This window comes from Aquarana catesbeiana, linkage group LG02 (genome assembly GCF_042186555.1).
Source record: "Aquarana catesbeiana isolate 2022-GZ linkage group LG02, ASM4218655v1, whole genome shotgun sequence".
Classification (NCBI taxonomy): domain Eukaryota; kingdom Metazoa; phylum Chordata; class Amphibia; order Anura; family Ranidae; genus Aquarana; species Aquarana catesbeiana.
In genome coordinates, this window is record NC_133325.1 from 812,166,196 (window position 1) to 812,186,523 (window position 20,328).

The 20,328-nt window shown below is 44.5% G+C and overlaps 1 protein-coding gene across 1 annotated transcript in view; it reads right to left on the reverse strand.

Annotated features, from left to right (window-relative positions):
• Positions 1-3,735: 3,735 nt before the first annotated feature.
• LOC141129517 (uncharacterized) overlaps positions 3,736-20,328 on the reverse strand; it is an 89,584-nt gene continuing 72,991 nt past the window's right edge. The window contains exon 5 of the mRNA XM_073617599.1: positions 3,736-4,094. Coding sequence (XP_073473700.1) covers positions 3,898-4,094 — 197 coding nt within the window. The 3' untranslated portion in view covers positions 3,736-3,897. The remainder of the gene's footprint in view (positions 4,095-20,328) is intronic.

The following is a 20,328-nucleotide window of genomic DNA, read 5'->3' on the forward strand; positions in this document are numbered from 1 at the left end:
CTGAAGAAGTACAATCAGTCTCACCACTTCTCCTGAAGAGGTACAATCAGTCTCACTACTTCTCCTGAAGAAGTACAATCAGTCTCACTACTTCTCCTGAAGAGGTACAATCAGTCTCACTACTTCTCCTGAAGAAGTACAATCAGTCTCACTACCTCTCCTGAAGAAGTACAATCCGTCTCACTACTTCTCCTGAAGAAGTAGAATTCAGTTCAGGAAACATCAAGAGGAACCTCCAACCCATCACCTGTCCAGCAGAATAGTAATACACGGTGATGGCACTTCTGAGTCACTTTTATCACCAATGACCCCAAGTGCTTCAGATATATTGAAGGTGGATAGGTGGGGGTTGGGGCACTGACAAATACCGAGATGCCTCAATGTAAAATTATGATGTCATCTATCTGTTTCTAAGCATATTTATTATAACACTAATACAAAATAAATTGATTACCTTATTAATGTCTTGATCTGCTTCCTTAAGGGCTCCTTCACACCATACATGCATGAAAACTGATGGGAACTGAAGGGAAAACCGACATCAATTTCACATCAATTTTCACACGCGTCAGTTATGTGCCCTATTCACGCCAATATTGATGTCATGCCAGTTTTTTTCCCGTGCAGAAAAAATCCTCATGTGATACCAGTGTTGTGGCCCTTGCACAACGCATGCAGAAATGGTGTGAACGAGGCCTCAATGTCCACCTCTATTCATTGAGATACACTTTAACCGCTTGCCGACCGGCTCACGCCGATATACGTCGGCAGAAGGGCACGTACAGGCAGATTAACGTACCTGTACATTGCCCTTTTAGAAGCGGTTTGCGGGCGTGCCCGAGCGCCCGCCGTGACCTCCGTGAGTGTGATCGCGGGTCCCGCAGACTCGATTTCCGCGGGGATTTCCGCGGGGATTCCCGCGATCGTCTCATGGAGACCAAGAACGGGGAAATGCTATGTAAACAAGCATTTCCCCGTTCTGCCTAGTGACAGGACACTGATCACAGCTCCCTGTAATCAGGAGCGGTGATCAGTGTCGTGTCACACGTAGCCCCTCCCCCCACAGTTAGAATCACTCCCTAGGACACACTTAACCCCTTCACTGCCCCCTAGTGGTTAACCACTTCACTACCAGTGTCGTTCACACAGTAATCAATGCATTTGTATAGCACTGATCGCTGTATAAATGACAATGGTCCCAAAAATGTGTCAAAAATGTCCGATGTGTCTGTCATAATGTCGCAGTCCCAATAAAAATCGCAGATCACCGCCATTACTAGTAAAAAAAAATAATGATAATAAAAACTATCCCCTATTTTGTTGACGCTATAACTTTTGCGCAAACCAATCAATAAAGGCTTATTGCAATTTTTTTTTACCAAAAATATGTAGAAGAATGCGTATCGGCCTATACTGAGGATAAAAAATGTTTTTTTATATATTTTTTGGGGATATTTATTATAGCAAAAAGTAAAAAATATTGCGTTTTTTTCAAAATTGTTTATTTATTTTTTTGTTTATAGCGCAAAAAATAAAAACCGCAGAGGTGATCAAATACCACCAAAAGAAAGCTCTATTTGTGGGGAAAAAAAGGACATCAATTTTGTTTGGGAGCCACGTCGCACGCCTGCGCAGTTGTCAGTTAAACGACGCAGTGCCGAATCGCAAAAAACGATCTGGTATTTTGCCAACCAAATGGTCCGGGGCTGAAGTGGTTAAGGTACCCACTGTCCGGGCACAATAGGGTCATCTCACTGTCTCCTGGTAGAGAGCTCTAGGTGGACTAAGTGAACCTTAAATAAAACAACCTCAATGTTTAAATCTATATATATATAGCGAAAAGGATCCCTCATATAATGGGACTTTAACGGCTCAAAAAGTATATTAGTCTACAAATAATATAAATGTTATTCAATCACATAAAAGTGTATATAAAAACTTTTTTACATAAGAAATTACATGAGAAAAATATGCAAGGGTACAGTATACTTCTACTTATTTGTACATAATAGATCATAGTCCAAATCACATAGAACCACTGACGCGTTTCATAGACATTTGGCTCCTTCCTCAGGGGGAGCTCTGTGAACAGTACAAAGTAATATGGAGAGTACCCAGGGAAAAGATAATCCTTCTCACAACCCCAGAATAGGAGAAGTGGATAATCGCCACCTGTATCCGATTTCACACCCCCTAAACAAAAGGGAGGAAGAGGGGAGAACAAGGAGGTGTAGGTCCCCAGACCAGCAGGCCAGTCGATGGGCACTGAGATCCCCCCGAACTGAAATATCCAAATTTGATGTCCCCGGATCCAAGCAAAACTTAAAGTGATTGTAAAGGCTCGCTTTTTTTAATTTATTTTTTAATAACAAACATGTTATTCCTCCCTCCTCTGTGGTTGTTTTGCTCAGAGCAGCCCGGATTATCCTCTTCTGGGGTCCCTCTTCTGCTGCTCCTGCCCCCCCCTCCATCCTTTGAGTGCCCCTCAGCCAGCAGCTTGCTACAGGGGGCATCCAAGCCGAGTCAGAGCTCCGTGTATCCATTCAGACACGGAGCACCGACCTGGCCCCGCCCCCCTCTCCCCTGATTGGCTGACTGACTTTGATTGACAGCCACGGGAGTGTCCAGGATGGCTGAGTGGACATCGCTGGAGAGAGAAGGGGCTCAGGTAGGTAATTAGGGGGATACTGGGGGGGCTACTACACAGAAGATTTTTTATCCTAATGTATAGAATGCATTAAGATAAAAACCTTCTGCCTTTACAACTCCTTTAATGTCAGAGTAGTATAACAGATGAACAAATCTTTGTCCTTAAGCCATCGTTCACATTGGAGCGACTTGTCATGTGACTTGACAGGCCAAATCGCATGACAAGTCGCACCATGTTGCCGGTAATCACACTGTTCAAATCAGTGCAATGCTGACTTTGCGGCCCTGCGGCGCTTTAAAAAAAAGAGATTCCTCCACTACTTTTGGTGATTTTGGGTGTGACTTGCATAGACATCTGTGCATGAAGTTGCACGGATGTCTTCCAAGTCTCACCCGAAGTCACATTAATATGCAGCTTTGAAATTTCAGGTGAAGTCGCACGATTTCAAAGCCGCAGTCAATGTAAATGAGGGCTAAGGAATCATAAATGATTCCGAGCTTCAAGGGGCCTTGTGATTTGGATGGTCAGGTCAGCCAATGTCGGGTAATAGCTACATCTTGATGTCATCTAGGGCTGGTTGGATAGTCGATGACCTTCTCTAGGTGTCATCAGCTGGTAGAATGTAATTTCTAAAGGCTCGGTGAGTGATTCTGAGGAAAGACTGACAGAACTTTTTATATTTTCCTTCAACCAATCAAAATTACCCAAATTGCTCTTCTGGTTCAGTTATGGTCTGGATTTGAGTTTCCTCTAATTAGCATCTTGAGAGTCTGAGATTCCTCTTATAGCAGCTTTATCATATTGAAACTGCTGACACCCCACTTCTGGGCTCATCATCATCATCCCTCAAGATGTTGTGATGTATGCCCTCCTCCCCCCCTCCATATCATGTACAATCAGATGGAGCAATATATGTTACAATTCATGGCAACAATTTTTATGGAAGTTTCATTTGAAGACAATTTTCCCTGAGCTGAGCTGATCTGACACATGTTGTGATTGGTTGATTCCGTCACTGCTATTACTTACACACACTCTAAGACACTACATCTACAATCTCACAAACTAAAGACATTTCAGGTGTATACATCTATATCACTTTATAACTAATTACATTCCAACTATTATTGGTGGTCAATACACAAGGTCAGCAGGAGACACAGATATGACCATGTACTGCAAGGTGCTCCATTCTGTAGATGTGTTTGTGACCTCATACAACTTCCAGGATGAATCTGGTTACATCTTTATGTTCCTTCATTATAGGAAGTTGGTTCCGTTTCCATCTCCATCTGATCACTTCTCGTCCTCCTCACACTCCGATTCTTCTCATTCTTCTCATTCTTCATCTTCCTCCGGTCATTGACTATAAAGATGAGGAGCCCAGTGTAGAGGACAAAGACCGCACCGGATGACAGGAAGTGACCCCAACCTGACCAAATTTCTGGTAAATGGAGATAAAATATGGAGATACCATGAAAGAGATATACAGAACCCCAATATAAAATATCAGACACAGGCAGATCATTCAGTAGGAACTGTATCAGGGAAGTCACAATAATTACAATGTGGAGATTCTTCTTCTCTTGATAAAGATGTAGCTGGTCCTAAATCATTCCATACACATGGAGAATAGAAGGGGGTCAGATTATCATCAGACAATGACAGCGGGCCGGGTGAGGACATGTCCATGTGAGAGTCACCAGCCATCACATCTATAAACATTTCCAAAAGTATATGAACCCCCTATGAGGGGGAAGGGATGGAGATCACGGCTACTTTATGAAATCTGCTGACCTTATACTGGGATGTTTAATGGTCCTGAAATGGAAATAATTAGCAGGTGTTGTGTGCTCAGCACCCTACATTCTAATCACCCAATCAGAACAGAGCTCTTCCATCTCCAATTACAAGGTTTCCCTCTCCTGAGGGCGCCATCCTCTGGTATAGTGTGGGCGATGTCCCCACTAAGGATGAGCAGGAACTTAGGTGTGGATGGAATTTTGGGTGTTCAGACAAAATCCAAACTTTTGGGATGTTCATCATGAAATACTCTGCTGAATGTCCCATAATACATTGCAATCATCTGTCTTTTGTCAAATTCTATAGTTATGGTTGTAGACAAACTTGCACCCCACATACTATAAGAGTAAATTGTCCCAGCAGCCCCTCCTCAGTGTATGGGAGTTCAGTGTGGGGGGCAGATGACAGTATTACAGGGAGAGAGAGTTGACAATGTATTGTTCTACTCCAGGTATACAGCGATATATACAGTGCAATGTACAATACTATATCAAGTGCTGTATAGTGTCAGTGATACTTTCCAGTGAATTGCAATTCCTGTGGATAGAGAGAGTGAAGTGTAAGCCCACCTGCATTTATAAAACATAGCTGGATACTAATATTTATATGTAAAGTTGAACCAGGGAATATCCAATTGCCTCTCGGGGGATCAGGAAGGATTTTGGAGCAAATTGGATCACGCGTTATTGCCTTTTTTGCCTTCCTCTGGATCAACTGTGAGAATAGGATTTTGTATATATATATATATATATTGTGGCAGAGCGTTGCCCTGCCAGGGTCTAGAAGGAGGAGGTGACCCAGAATTCTCAACCAGACAGGTTGAGGGGCTCCAGGGAGCTTGTAACATGGAGAGGAAACTGTCCTTTTAGTTTCCTCCTTTCTTAGAAAGGTCCACTTTGGGACCTGAAGCCCGGGGATTTCTGAGATCTGGGTGGGATAAAATCCCCAGTAGGGATGAGCTTCGAGTTCGAGTCGAACTCATGTTCGACTCGAACATTGGCTGTTCGCAAGTTCACCGAACAGCGAACAATTTGGGGTGTTCGCGGCAAATTCGAATGCCGCGGAACACCCTTTAAAAGTCTATGGGAGAAATCAAAAGTGCTAATTTTAAAGGCTAATATGCAAGTTATTGTCATAAAAAGTGTTTGGGGACCTGGGTCCTGCCCCAGGGGACATGGATCAATGCAAAAAAAAGTTTTAAAAACGGCCGTTTTTTCAGGAGCAGTGATTTTAATAATGCTTAAAGTCAATCAATAAAAGTGTAATATCCCTTTAAATTTCGTACCTGGGGGGTGTCTATAGTGTGCCTGTAAAGGGGCGCATGTTTCCTGTGTTTAGAACAGTCTGACAGCAAAATGACATTTTGAAGGAAAAAACTCATTTAAAACTACTCGCGGCTATTGCATTGCCGACAATACACATAGAAGTTCATTGATAAAAATGGCATGGGAATTCCCCAAAGGGGAACCCCGAACCAAAATTAAAAAAAAAAAATGACGTGGGAGTCCCCCTAAATTCCATACCAGGCCCTTCAGGTCTGGTATGGATATTAAGGGGAACCCCTGCCAAAATGTAAAAAAAAAAATGACGTGGGGTTCCCCCTAAATTCCATACCAGACCCTTCAGGTCTGGTATGGATTTTAAGGGGAACCCCGCGCCAAAAAAAAAAAAAACGGCGTGGGGTCCCCCCAAGAATCCATACCAGACCCTTATCCGAGCACGCAACCTGGCAGGCCGCAGGAAAAGAGGGGGGGACGAGAGTGCGGCCCCCCCTCCCTCCTGAACCGTACCAGGCCACATGCCCTCAACATTGGGAGGGTGCTTTGGGGTAGCCCCCCAAAACACCTTGTCCCCATGTTGATGAGGACAAGGGCCTCATCCCCACAACCCTGGCCGGTGGTTGTGGGGGTCTGCGGGCGGAGGGCTTATCGGAATCTGGAAGCCCCCTTTAACAAGGTGACCCCCAGATCCCGGCCCCCCCCCTGTGTGAAATGGTAAGGGGGTACATAAGTACCCCTACCATTTCACGAAAAAAGTGTCAAAAATGTTAAAAATGACAAGAGACAGTTTTTGACAATTCCTTTATTTAAATGCTTCTTCTTTCTTCTATCTTCCTTCATCTTCTGGTTCTTCTGGTTCTTCTGGCTCTTCTGGTTCTTCCTCCGGCGTTCTCGTCCAGCATCTCCTCCGCGGCGTCTTCTATCTTCTTCTCCTCGGGCCGCTCCGCACCCATGGCATGGGGGGGAGGCTCCCGCTCTTCTCTTCTTCTTTTCTTCTCTTTTTCTTTTCTTCTTTTCTTCTCCGGGCCGCTCCGCAATCCATGCTGGCATGGAGGGAGGCTCCCGCTGTGTGACGGCGCTCCTCGTCTGACAGTTCTTAAATAACGGGGGGGGGCGGGGCCACCCGGTGACCCCACCCCCCTCTGACGCACGGTGACTTGACGGGACTTCCCTGTGACGTCACGGGGAATGCCACAGGGAAGTCCCGTCAAGTCACCGTGCGTCAGAGGGGGGCGGGGTCACCGGGTGGCCCCGCCCCCCCGTTATTTAAGAACTGTCAGACGAGGAGCGCCGTCACACAGCGGGAGCCTCCCTCCATGCCAGCATGGATTGCGGAGCGGCCCGGAGAAGAAAATGAAGAAGAGAAGAAGAGAAGAAAAGAAGAAGAGAAGAGCGGGAGCCTCCCCCCCATGCCATGGGTGCGGAGCGGCCCGAGGAGAAGAAGATAGAAGACGCCGCGGAGGAGATGCTGGACGAGAACGCCGGAGGAAGAACCAGAAGAGCCAGAAGAACCAGAAGAACCAGAAGAACCAGAAGATGAAGGAAGATAGAAGAAAGAAGAAGCATTTAAATAAAGGAATTGTCAAAAACTGTCTCTTGTCATTTTTAACATTTTTGACACTTTTTTCGTGAAATGGTAGGGGTACTTATGTACCCCCTTACCATTTCACACAGGGGGGGGGCCGGGATCTGGGGGTCACCTTGTTAAAGGGGGCTTCCAGATTCCGATAAGCCCTCCGCCCGCAGACCCCCACAACCACCGGCCAGGGTTGTGGGGATGAGGCCCTTGTCCTCATCAACATGGGGACAAGGTGTTTTGGGGGGCTACCCCAAAGCACCCTCCCAATGTTGAGGGCATGTGGCCTGGTACGGTTCAGGAGGGAGGGGGGGCCGCACTCTCGTCCCCCCTCTTTTCCTGCGGCCTGCCAGGTTGCGTGCTCGGATAAGGGTCTGGTATGGATTTTTGGGGGGACCCCACGCCGTTTTTTTTTTTTTTTTTGGCGCGGGGTTCCCCTTAAAATCCATACCAGACCTGAAGGGTCTGGTATGGAATTTAGGGGGAACCCCACGTCATTTTTTTTTTTTATTTTGGCCGGGGTTCCCCTTAATATCCATACCAGACCTGAAGGGCCTGGTATGGAATTTAGGAGGACTCCCACGTCATTTTTTTTTTTTAATTTTGGTTCGGGGTTCCCCTTTGGGGAATTCCCATGCCGTTTTTATCAATGAACTTCTATGTGTATTGTCGGCAATGCAATAGCCGCGAGTAGTTTTAAATGAGTTTTTTCCTTCAAAATGTCATTTTGCTGTCAGACTGTTCTAAACACGGGAAACATGCGCCCCTTTACAGGCACACTATAGACACCCCCCAGGTACGAAATTTAAAGGGATATTACACTTTTATTGTTTGACTTTAAGCATTATTAAAATCACTGCTCCTGAAAAAACGGCCGTTTTTAAAACTTTTTTTTGCATTGATCCATGTCCCCTGGGGCAGGACCCAGGTCCTCAAACACTTTTTATGACAATAACTTGCATATAAGCCTTTAAAATTAGCACTTTTGATTATTCATGTTCGTGTCCCATAGACTTTAACGGTGTTCGCATGTTCGAACGAACTTTTTTCCTGTTCGCATGTTCTGGTGCGAACCGAACAGGGGGGTGTTCGGCTCATCCCTAATCCCCAGTCCTGGGTCCTGATTTTGAGAACAGCCAGCATACTGATTGGTCAGGTGTGTGCTGGGCTTTTAGTAGTAACCTGACCATAGTTCTGGGCTCCACCCCGGCAGATAGGAAGTCTGAGTACCAGGAGTCAGGAGGGCTCCACGTGGGAACCAGAGCAGCAAGAGGCTGCTAGATATATACACCAAGGTGGTCGGTGAAACAGTCTCTGTATGGGACAGACAAGGGCCTGGAGGGTAAGGCCAGAGCTGCAGTGCTGCAAGTGAGAGCCAACTAGGCTGAATGTCATTTTTTGTTGATGGAAAAAGGAATGCTGAAAACCCCTGTGAGGGAAACCTATGTTTGTTTGCTGAACTTACTTTTAATAAAAAGGGGCAAACAAGAAAAAAGAACATAAAACACAACATAAAAAGAAGAACCAGCGAGTGGCGGTGTCCTTAAAGCTTTACATTGGACGTTGGTCCTTTACACGTGGTGGAGAATGCGGGGACAATCTGAGATCCCTACAATCAAGTAAGTTCATCTGTTCTATGAACTGTGTTTGGACGCATGAGACTGCATAATCTGTGTGTGCAGGTGAGGAGAACCTGCAAGAGGAAGGTAACTAGCCTTAAAGAGACAGTGCTCCAATTTGTTGCTGAACTGTGCAAAGTTATTCTGGAGTGACTATACAATACAATGCAATACTATACAGTACTATGCAATACAAGCAAAACGTTTAAATACATTTTGACTTGATATACAAGCGACGTCTTGATATACAAGTAGCGTCATGTCACAAATGAGTATAAAAGAGAAGAGAGGCGCCTCTAAGTGTAGCAATATGGTTCCATTTATTGAAGGTTCAGCATTTAGCAACTCACATTGTTGATGATTAAAAGAGGCACATCTAATGGCCCGTACACACGGGCGGATTTTTCGATGGAAAATGTCCGATCGGAGCGTGTTGTCGGAAATTCCGACCGTGTGTGGGCTCCATCGGACATTTTCCATCGGAGTTTCCGACACACAAAGTTTGAGAGCAGGAGATATCCGTTGTCGGAAATTCCGATCGTGTGTACACAAATCCGACGGACAAAGTGCCACGCATGCTCAGAATAAATAAAGAGATGAAAGCTATTGGCCACTGCCCCGTTTATAGTCCTGACGTACGTGTTTTACGTCACCGCGTTCAGAACGATCGGATTTTCCGACAACTTTGTGTGACCGTGTGTATGCAAGACAAGTTTGAGCCAACATCCGTCGGAAAAAATCCTAGGATTTTGTTGTCGGAATGTCCGAACAAAGTCCGACCGTGTGTACGGGGCATAAGTATGCAGACATCCGGGGTAAAGCTGTCCACATAGACCATCCCCCGCACCGCCATCAATGTTATCCTTTCCACGCTGTGCTTCATGGGAGCTTCAAGCCTCGCTTTCAAATCGCTCTACTGCAGGGTAGTCTTCCCGGTCACGCAGACTGACAGCGGTGAGAGCCGGCAGTGCGGGGGATGGTCTATGTGGACAGCTTTACCCCGGATGTCTGCATACTTAGATGTGCCTCTTTTAACCATTTGCCGACCGCCGCACACCGATGTACGTCGGCAGAATGGCACGGGCAGGCATATGGGTGTACCTGTACGTCCCTGCTTCCCAGCAGGCGGGGGGCCTGATCGGGTCCCCCCCCGGTGCCTGCGGCGGTCGGAATTGTTCCAGGAGTGATCCGTGCTCAGGGGGAGGCCACCGATTCATGGCCATCCCCTCGCGATTGCTCCTGACTGAGAAGCTTCCTCTGCTCCTGTAATGTAAACAGAAGCAGGAAGTGATGTCATCTCTCCTCGTGCTGGTCTTTTTGTTCCGGCACCGAGGAGAGAAGACATCAAGTAAGTTTTTACCAACACTATACTAACAGTGGAACACGTAGGCACACAAATCACCCCCCGATCACATTTAGTGACACAGGTGACGCTAGTTAGGGAGGTAAGTATTTAGGTTCGCCGTAAGCATTTTATAGCGTCAGGTACCCCCATATAATACCTAATAAAGGTTTTAACCCCTTGATTGCCCCCTAGTTAACCCTTTCACCAGTGATCACCGTATAACTGTTACGGGTGACGCTGGTTAGTTTGTTTTTTACACCCGTCGTTTATTACCTAATAAAGGTTTAACCCCCTGATCACCTGGCGGTGATACAAGTTAGGTTTTAGGGTCAGATAAGGTCTGTGTCGCCCCAGGCAGCATCAAGTTAGCGCCAGTACTGCTAACACACACGCACACAGCATACACCTCCCTTAGTGGTATAGTATCTGATCAGATCTATACTAGTGTCCCCAGCAGTTTAGGGTTCCCATAAACGCAGTGTTAGCGGGATCAGCCCAGATACCTGCTAGCACCTGCATTTTGCCCCTCCGCCCGGCTCAGCCCAGCCCACCCAAGTGCAGTATCGATCGATCACTGTCACTTACAAAACACTAAACACATAACTGCAGCGTTCACATAGTCAGGCCTGATCCCTGCGATCGCTAACAGTTTTTTGGTAGCGTTTTGATACAATCGCTGACAGTCAGGAGCTTTTTTACCTGTGAGTCTCACTACTGTATAATCTAAATTTAGAGCCCAAAATGGCAAATCGAAGGTACACTAGTGAAGAGTAAGGATGAGCTTCGAGTTCGAGTCGAACTCATGTTCGACTCGAACATTGGCTGTTCGCAAGTTCGCAGAACAGCGAACAATTTGGGGTGTTCGCGGCAAATTCGAATGCCGCGGAACACCCTTTAAAAGCCTATGGGAGAAATCAAAAGTGCTAATTTTAAAGGCTAATATGCAAGTTATTGTCATAAAAAGTGTTTGGGGACCTGGGTCCTGCCCCAGGGGACATGGATCAATGCAAAAAAAAGTTTTAAAAACGGCCGTTTTTTCAGGAGCAGTGATTTTAATAATGCTTAAAGTCAAACAATAAAAGTGTAATATCACTTTAAATTTCGTACCTGGGGGGTGTCTATAGTATGCCTGTAAAGGGGCGCATGTTTCCTGTGTTTAGAACAGTCTGACAGCAAAATTACATTTTGAAGGAAAAAACCCATTTAAAACTACCCACGGCTATTGCATTGCCGACAATACACATAGAAGTTCATTGATAAAAACGGCATGGGAATTCCCCAAAGGGGAACCCCGAACCGAAATTTAAAAAAAAAAATGACGTGGGAGTCCCCCTAAATTCCATACCAGGCCTTTCAGGTCTGGTATGGATTTTAAGGGGAACCCCGCGCCAAAAAAAAAAAAAACGGCGTGGGGTCCCCCAAAAATCCATACCAGACCCTTATCCGAGCACGCAACCTGGCAGGCCGCAGTAAAAGAGGGGGGCGAGAGTGCGCCCCCCCCTCCTGAACCGTACCAGGCCACATGCCCTCAACATTGGGAGGGTGCTTTGGGGTAGCCCCCAAAACACCTTGTCCCCATGTTGATGAGGACAAGGGCCTCATCCCCACAACCCTGGCCAGTGGTTGTGGGGGTCTGCGGGCGGGGGCTTATCGGAATCTGGAAGCCCCCTTTAACAAGGGGACCCCCAGATTCTGCCCCCCCTGTGTAAAATGGTAAGGGGGTACTTACCCCTACCATTTCACTAAAAAACTGTCAAAAATGTTAAAAATGACAAGATACAGTTTTTGACAATCCCTTTATTTAAATGCTTCTTCTTTCTTCTATCTTCCTTCATCTTCTTCTGGTTCTTCTGGTTCTTCCTCCGGCGTTCTCGTCCAGCATCTCTTCCACGGCGTCTTCTATCTTCTTCTCCTTGGGCCGCTCCGCACCCATGGCATGGGGGGAGGCTCCCGCTCTTCTCTTCATCTTCTTCTTCTCTTCTTCTCTTCTTCATTTTCTTCTCCAGGCTGCTCTGCACCCATGCTGGCATGGAGGGAGGCTCCCACTGTGTGACTGCGCTCCTCGTCTGACAGTTCTTAAATAACAGGGGGCGGGGCCACCCGGTGACCCCGACCCCCTCTGACGCACGGGACATGATGGGACTTCCCTGTGGCATTCCCGTGACATCACAGGGAAGTCCCGTCAAGTCACCGTGCGTCAAAGGAGGGAGGGGTTACCGGGTGGCCCTGCCCCCCGTTATTTAAGAACTGTCAGACGAGGAGACGCCGTCACACAGCGGGAGCCTCCCTCCATGCCAGCATGGATGCGGAGCGGCCCGGAGAAGAAAATGAAGAAGAGAAGAAGAGAAGAAAAGAAGAAGAGAAGAGTGGGAGCCTCCCCCCATGCCATGGGTGCAGAGCGGCCGAGGAGAAGAAGATAGAAGACGCCGCAGAGGAGATGCTGGACGAGAACGCCGGAGGAAGAACCAGAAGAGCCAGAAGAACCAGAAGAAGAAGAAGATGAAGGAAGATAGAAGAAAGAAGAAAGAAGAAGCATTTAAATAAAGGAATTGTCAAAAACTGTCTCTTGTCATTTTTAACATTTTTGACAGTTTTTTAGTGAAATGGTAGGGGTAAGTACCCCCTTACCATTTCACACAAGGGGGGGGGCCGGGATCTGGGGGTCCCCTTGTTAAAGCGGGCTTCCAGATTCCAATAAGCCCCCCGCCCGCAGACCCCCACAACCACCGGCCAGGGTTGTGGGGATGAGGCCCTTGTCCTCATCAACATGGGGACAAGGTGTTTTGGGGGGGCTACCCCAAAGCACCCTCCCAATGTTGAGGGCATGTGGCCTGGTACAGTTCAGGTGGGGGGCACACTCTCATCCCCCCCTCTTTTCCTGCGGCCTGCCAGGTTGCGTGCTCGGATAAGGGTCTGGTATGGAATTTAGGGGGACTCCCACATCATTTTTTTTTTTTTTAATTTTGGTTCGGGGTTTCCCTGTGGGGAATTCCCATGCCGTTTTTATCAATGAACTTCTATGTGTAATGTCGGCAATGCAATAGCCGCGAGTAGTTTTAAATGGGTTTTTTCCTTCAAAATTTCATTTTTCTGTCAGACTGTTCTAAACACGGGAAACATGCGCCCCTTTACAGGCATACTATAGACACCCCCCAGGTATGAAATTTAAAGGGATATTACACTTTTATTGCTTGACTTTAAGCATTATTAAAATCACTGCTCCTGAAAAAACGGCCGTTTTTAAAACTATTTTTTGCATTGATCCATGTCCCCTGGGGCAGGACCCAGGTCCCCAAACACTTTTTATGACAATAACTTGCATATAAGCCTTTAAAATTAGCACTTTTGATTATTCATGTTCGTGTCCCATAGACTTTAACGGTGTTCGAGTGTTCGAACAAACTTTTTTCCTCTTCGCATGTTCTGGTGCAAACCGAACAGGGGGGTGTTCGGCTCATCCCTAGTGAAGAGGCCTACACGTTTCTGAGCATGACAGATAGTGAAGAGGAAGTCACTCATCTGTTAGATTCAGGCTCAGAATACGATCTGACGACGGAGTTGTGGTCCCTGCCAAGGTCAGGCGTACCAGACCCCAAACTTCTTCTGAGTATTTTGCAGATCTCGCTTTTTGTCACAAAGTTTTGAAAGTTGAAAAAAGAAAAAAAAAAAATTTTTTTTTTCTTCATTTTCAAAAACAAATGAGAGCTGCAAAATACTCACCATGCCTCTTAGCAAATAGCTTGGGGTGTCTACTTTCCAAAATGGGGTCATTTGGGGGGGGTTTGTGCCATCTTGGAATTTTATGGCCTTCAAAACTGTAATAGGTAGTGAGGAGTGAAATCAAAAATTTACACCCTTAGAAATCCTGAAGGCGGTGATTGGTTTTCGGGGCCCCGTATGCGGCTAAGCTCCCAAAAAGTCCCACACATGTGGTATCCCCATACTCAAGAGAAGCAGCAGAATGTATTTTGGGGTGTAATTCCACATATGCCCATGGCCTGTGTGAGCAATATATCATTTAGTGACAACTTGTTGTAAATTTTTTTTTTTTTTTTTTTTTTGTAATTTTTCAATCACTTGGGACAAAAAAATAAAATATTCAATCGGCTCAACCTGTCTCTTAGCAATTTCCTTGGGGTGTCTACTTTTCAAAATGGGGTCATTTGGGGGAGTTTTGTACTGCCCTGCCATTTTAGCACCTCAAGAAATGACATAGGCAGTCATAAACTAAAAGCTGTGTAAATTCCAGAAAATGTACCCTAGTTTGTAGACGCTATAACTTTTGCGCAAACCAATAAATATACGCTTATTGACATTTTTTTTTACCAAAGACATGTGGCTGAATACATTTTGGCCTAAATGTATGACTAAAATTGAGTTTATTGGATTTTTCTTATAACAAAAAGAAGACAATATCATTTTTTTTCAAAATTTTTGTTTTTTTTTGTTTTTTTTTCCATTTATATCGCAAAAAATAAAAATCGCAGAGGCAATCAAATACCATCAAAAGAAAGCTCTATTTGTGGGAAAAAAAGGATGCAAATTTTCGTTTGGGTACAGCATTGCATGACCGCGCAATTACCAGTTAAAGCGGCGCAGTGCCAAATTGTAAAAAGTCCGTCGGTCACTGAGCTGCCAAATGGTCCGGGCTGAAGTGGTTAAGCCCCGGAAGGATTTGCCCCCTTAAAGTGGAGTTCCACAAAAAAATGGAACATCCGCTTCTCTGGTTCCTCCCCCCCTCCGGTGTCACCTTTGGCACCTTTCAGGGGGGAGCAGATATCTGTCTAATACAGGTCTGTGACGTCACGCGTAGGGATGGGACAGGCACCTTCCACTGACAGAAGCGTACGAGCTCGCCGCTCGTTGGATGTATGCGCTTTCTGTTGTACACTGTGTGAGTACCTTTTATACTTTTAATAAAGCGTGTTTGGTTTAAAAATTACTACACTATATTGCATCCCCTTCCTTTTTGTGGCCACCCTGCCCCCTGAGGGTCTAAGGCTCCCACCTATTAGAGTGATTGGTCTATGAAGGAAGTTTGCTGTTTGCACTAATTCACCGATTGGCACTTTAAGGACTGATGAGCTATTGAAGACATTTATTTATTGCACAAGTCACTATTTTTGGAGTGTATATATGTCTTTATGTTTCCTGCCTTTTGAGCACTGATTTGTTTGCACTGGACACTTTAGATTATTAAGTACGCTCTGAGATCTCCTCGGACGTACAGTATAACACTGTATTCTTTTTAATCTTATTTGCTACATATTGGGTTTATTAACCTTTTGAAACCCACATACTTATATATGCACGATTTGATTTGGTTGACACTGCATGTTTTGCATTGTTTATGATGATGATATTGCATTTTATTTATATGCAACAGTTCAGGTATATTGATTTACCACTTTTTGAGATTAGATATACCCTATTGCAGTTTGTACCTCACGTTACATAGTTACATAGTAGGTGAGGTTGAAAAAAGACACAAGTCCATCAAGTCCAACCTATGTGTGTGATTATATGTCAGTATTACATTACATATCCGTGTATATTGTGGTCATTCAGGTGATTATCTAATAGTTTCTTGAAGCTATCAATGCTCCCCGCTGAGACCACCGCCTGTGGAAGGGAATTCCACATCCTTGCCGCTCTTACAGTAAAGAACCCTCTACGTAGTTTAAGGTTAAACCTCTTTTCTTCTAATTGTAATGAGTGGCCCCGAGTCTTATTAAACTCTCTTCTGCAAAAAAGTTTTATCCCTATTGTGGGGTCACCAGTCCGGTATTTATATATTGTGGGGTCACCAGTACAGTATTTGTAAATTGAAATCATATCCCCTCTCAAGCGTCTCTTCTCCAGAGAGAATAAGTTCAGAGCTCACAACCTTTCCTCATAACTAAGATCCTCCAGACCTTTTATTACCTTTGTTGCCCTTCTTTGTACTCGCTCCATTTCCAGTACATCCCTCCTGAGGACTGGTGCCCAGAACTGGACAGCATACTCCAGGTGCGGCCGGACCAGAGTCTTGTAGAGCGGGAGAATTATCGTTTTATCTCTGGAGTTGATCCCCTTTTAATGCCAATATTCTGTTTGCTTTGTTAGCAGCAGCTTGGCATTGCATGTCATTGCTGAGCCTATCATCTACTAGGACCCCAGGTCCTTTTCCATCCTAGATTCCCCCAGAGGTTCTCCCCCCAGTCTATAGATTGACTTCATATTTTTGCCACCCAAATGCATTATTTTACATTTTTCTACATTGAACCTCATTTGCCATGTAGTTGCCCCTCCCCCATTAATTTGTTCAGGTCTTTTTGCAAGATTTCCACATCCTGTGGAGAAGTTATTGCCCTGCTTAGCTTAGTATCGTCTGCAAATACAGAGATTGAACTGTTTATCCCATCCTCCAGGTCGTTTATGAACAAATTAAATAGGATTGGTCCCAGCACAGAACCCTGGGGAACCCCACCCCTGACCATTCTGAGTACTCCCCATTTATCACCACCCCCTGAACACGCCCTTGTAGCCAGTTTTCAATCCATGTACTCACCCTATGGTCAATGCCAACGCACCTTATCTTGTACAGTAAACGTTTATGGGGAACTGTGTCAAATGCTTTTGTAAAATCCAGATACACCACGCCTACGGGCCTTCCTTTATCTAGATGGCAACTCACCTCCTCATAGAAGGTTAATAGATTGGTTTGGCAAGAACGATTCTTCATGAATCCATGCTGATTACTGCTAATGATATCATTCTTATTACTAAAATCTTGTATATAGTCCCTTATCATCCCCTCCAAGAGTTTACATACTATTGATGTTAGGCTAACTGGTCTGTAATTCCCAGGGATGTTTTTTGGGCCCTTTTTAAATATTGGTGCTACATTGGCTTTTCTCCAATCAGCTGGTACCATTCCAGTCAATAGACTGTCTGTAAAAATTAGGAACAACGGTCTGGCAATCACCTGACTGAGTTCCCTAAGTACCCTCGGATGCAAGCCATCTGGTCCCGGTGATTTATTAATGTTAAGTTTCTCAAGTCTAATTTTAATTCCGTCCTCTGTTAACCATGTAGGTGCTTCCTGTGTTGTGTCATGAGGATAAACACTGCAGTTTTGGTTACTGAAGCCCACCGATTCACTCGTGAAGACTGAGAAGAAGAATAAATTCAATACCTTTGCCATCTCCCCATCCTTTGTAACCAGATGTCCTTCCTCATTCTTTATGGGGCCAATATGGTCTGTCCTCCCTTTTTTACTGTTTACATACTTAAAGAATTTCTTGGGATTTTTTTTGCTCTCCTCCGCTATGTGTCTTTCGTGTTCTATCTTAGCCATCCTAATTGCACCCTTACATTTCTTATTGCATTCTTTATAAATTCTGAATGCTGTGGATGATCCCTCAACCTTGTATTTTTTGAAGGCCTTCTCCTTTGCTTTTATATGCATTTTTACATTGTAGTTAAGCCATCCAGGATGTTTGTTCGCTCTTTTAAATTTATTACCCAATGGGATACATTGGCTAATGCCCTTATTTAATATGCTCTTAAAGCAAACCCATCTCTCCTCCGTATTCTTTGTTCCTAATATTTTATCCCAATTTATGCCTTTTAGCAAGGTTTGTAGTTTTGGGAAGTTGGCTCTTTTGAAATTCAGTGTCTTTGTGTTCCCTTCATGTCTCCTATTTGTGTGATTTATACTGAAACTAATTGACCTGTGATCTCTGTTACCTAAATTGCCCCGTATTTCCACATCTGTGATCAGGTCTGTATTGTTGGTAATCAGTAGATCCAGTAATGTTTTATTTCTAGTTGGTGCGTCTACCATCTGACCCATAAAATTGTCCTGCAAGACACTAAGGAACTGGCGAGCCTTAAATGAATGCGCGGTTCCCTCCGCCCAGTCTATGTCTGGATAATTAAAATCCCCCATTATGATAACACTTCCCATCCTTGCTGCTAATCCAATTTGTGATAGGAGATCCGTCTGCACTTCCTTCCTCAGGTTAGGGGGCCTATAGCCCCCTAACCCCCGTTTCTTTATATTATTTTGCATTCACTGGTAGCACATCCCACGCCCTTTTTTGGGCTAGTTTTATACACAAGGATACTAGGAGTGTCATAGCACGTTTGCTATTTATTTTTTTATTTTTTTATTTTTTTTTTTTTGGATTAGCGCAGCACCATCCCCACTATTTAGTTTACAATATCTCTTTTTAACCTCCCTGGCGGGATGATTATGTCAGATTTTTGATGCTGAAAGCGGTACAATTGTTTTACATGGAAATTTGGTTTTTTATATTGTAGGTCTGGAATTCTTAGGAATAACTCACTTAAACCTGTCCAAACCAGAGTCTAGTAGACATCCCGGGTATGATAAAGTTTGAAATACGAAATCATAAATTATAATATAATAAATAACTATAAATAATAACAAATAATAATATAATAATAATAAAAATTATTCAATAATGTAATCAAATCAAAAACACTGAAATTTGCTGAGTTGCAGAATTGTCGCTCTCATTACTTTCAGTGTTTGATGACGGATTTCTCCACAAATCACGATCGATCAATTCTGCGAGTGATTCTAATTTATTATCGCTGTTTTCTAGCTGGTCTAAAACCACTTTTGATGTAAAGGGACGGTTTTTGGTTGCTATGGACAATCTCCAGTTTCCAGGCAGAAAGAACAGTATATATAATATAAAACTGCATGCAGGACACGGGACAAACCACTAGGGACAAAAGGGAGGTGAAATAATGTGATCCAGGAATGTAATCTATAAGATCACAGTGTATTGTATGTATTGTGTGTTTCACTTTTTGAATTTGGCGCCGTGCTCCGTCCTCGTGTGTCACAACGATCGCAGGGAACGGAGCTCGGCACAGTGATAGATGGAGCGGAGGACACGGCTCACACACACAGCGGGGGAGACATCGCAGGATCCTGGGGACAAGGTAAGTAACTTTGCCTGGATCCTGTGATGAGATCCCGAGTGTGGCTCGGGGGTTACCGCTTGTGGTACTGAAAATTCCCCCCGAGCCACACTCAGGAATACCGCCAGGGAGGTTCAACTAACACTGCTCAGACAAGAAAAAGTCTCTTATGTTCAGTTTTGTTACATTTTATTGTCTAAGGATTGAAAAAAATAAATATTGTTGCAATACAATATCATGAAAAGAAAGCCTGGCTTGTCCTTAAACATATATGTATGACCTTGTTATCTTCTGTAATGCCAAAATGATTTCTGAACAAACAAGTTTATAGCAGAACTGTAAAAATTGCTCAGCTCCATAGATGAACAGGTGTGAGGGGGGAGGGGTTACATTGCTGGTAAATGACAGATCCTGGCTGTATACTTCAGTTTGTAAACAGATGACCGGGGATTCCCTTCATCTATACCAGACCCTTATCCTAGGAGAGAATCTGGTAGAGGTGTTAATGAAGGAACAATCACACATAAGAAAAGTGTGAGGGTCCTCCTCAAAATACATGGATCTCATGGTATGGATGTCAAGCAGGAGCCTACACAAAATAATAACAAAATAAATTGTATGAGGTCCTACCAGAGTGCATAGAAGACCCTTATCAGAGAGGGCAGCCTGCCAGGTCAGGACAGGAAGAAGGAGTGTGCATCCTCCCTATTGTACCATACCAGACATGCCCTCAGTATGGGGGGAGGGTACCCTGCCATGAGGACAAGGGCCTCTTACTCACAACACTTGTGCAGTGGTTGTGGGGGTCTATTTAAATCTGGAAGACCCCTTTATTAAAAAAAAAAGTGGTCTCCCTCTATATGAATGAGAACCTCTGGGTATTCTTTCAAAAAAAATATGAAAAATAGTAAATAAAGACACTTTTGACATGTCCTTTATTTAAAAAAATCAGTAAGCTAAAAAAAAAATCCCACAATGTAAATCCTTCATTAATAATGCCCTCCAGAAATGCAGATCCACAATGTTGTCCGCTGACTCACTAAAAGCATAAAACCCCCCGACAGATGACACAATCCTCCTCTGACAACTGCTCACCACAAATGACAGCTCCCTGT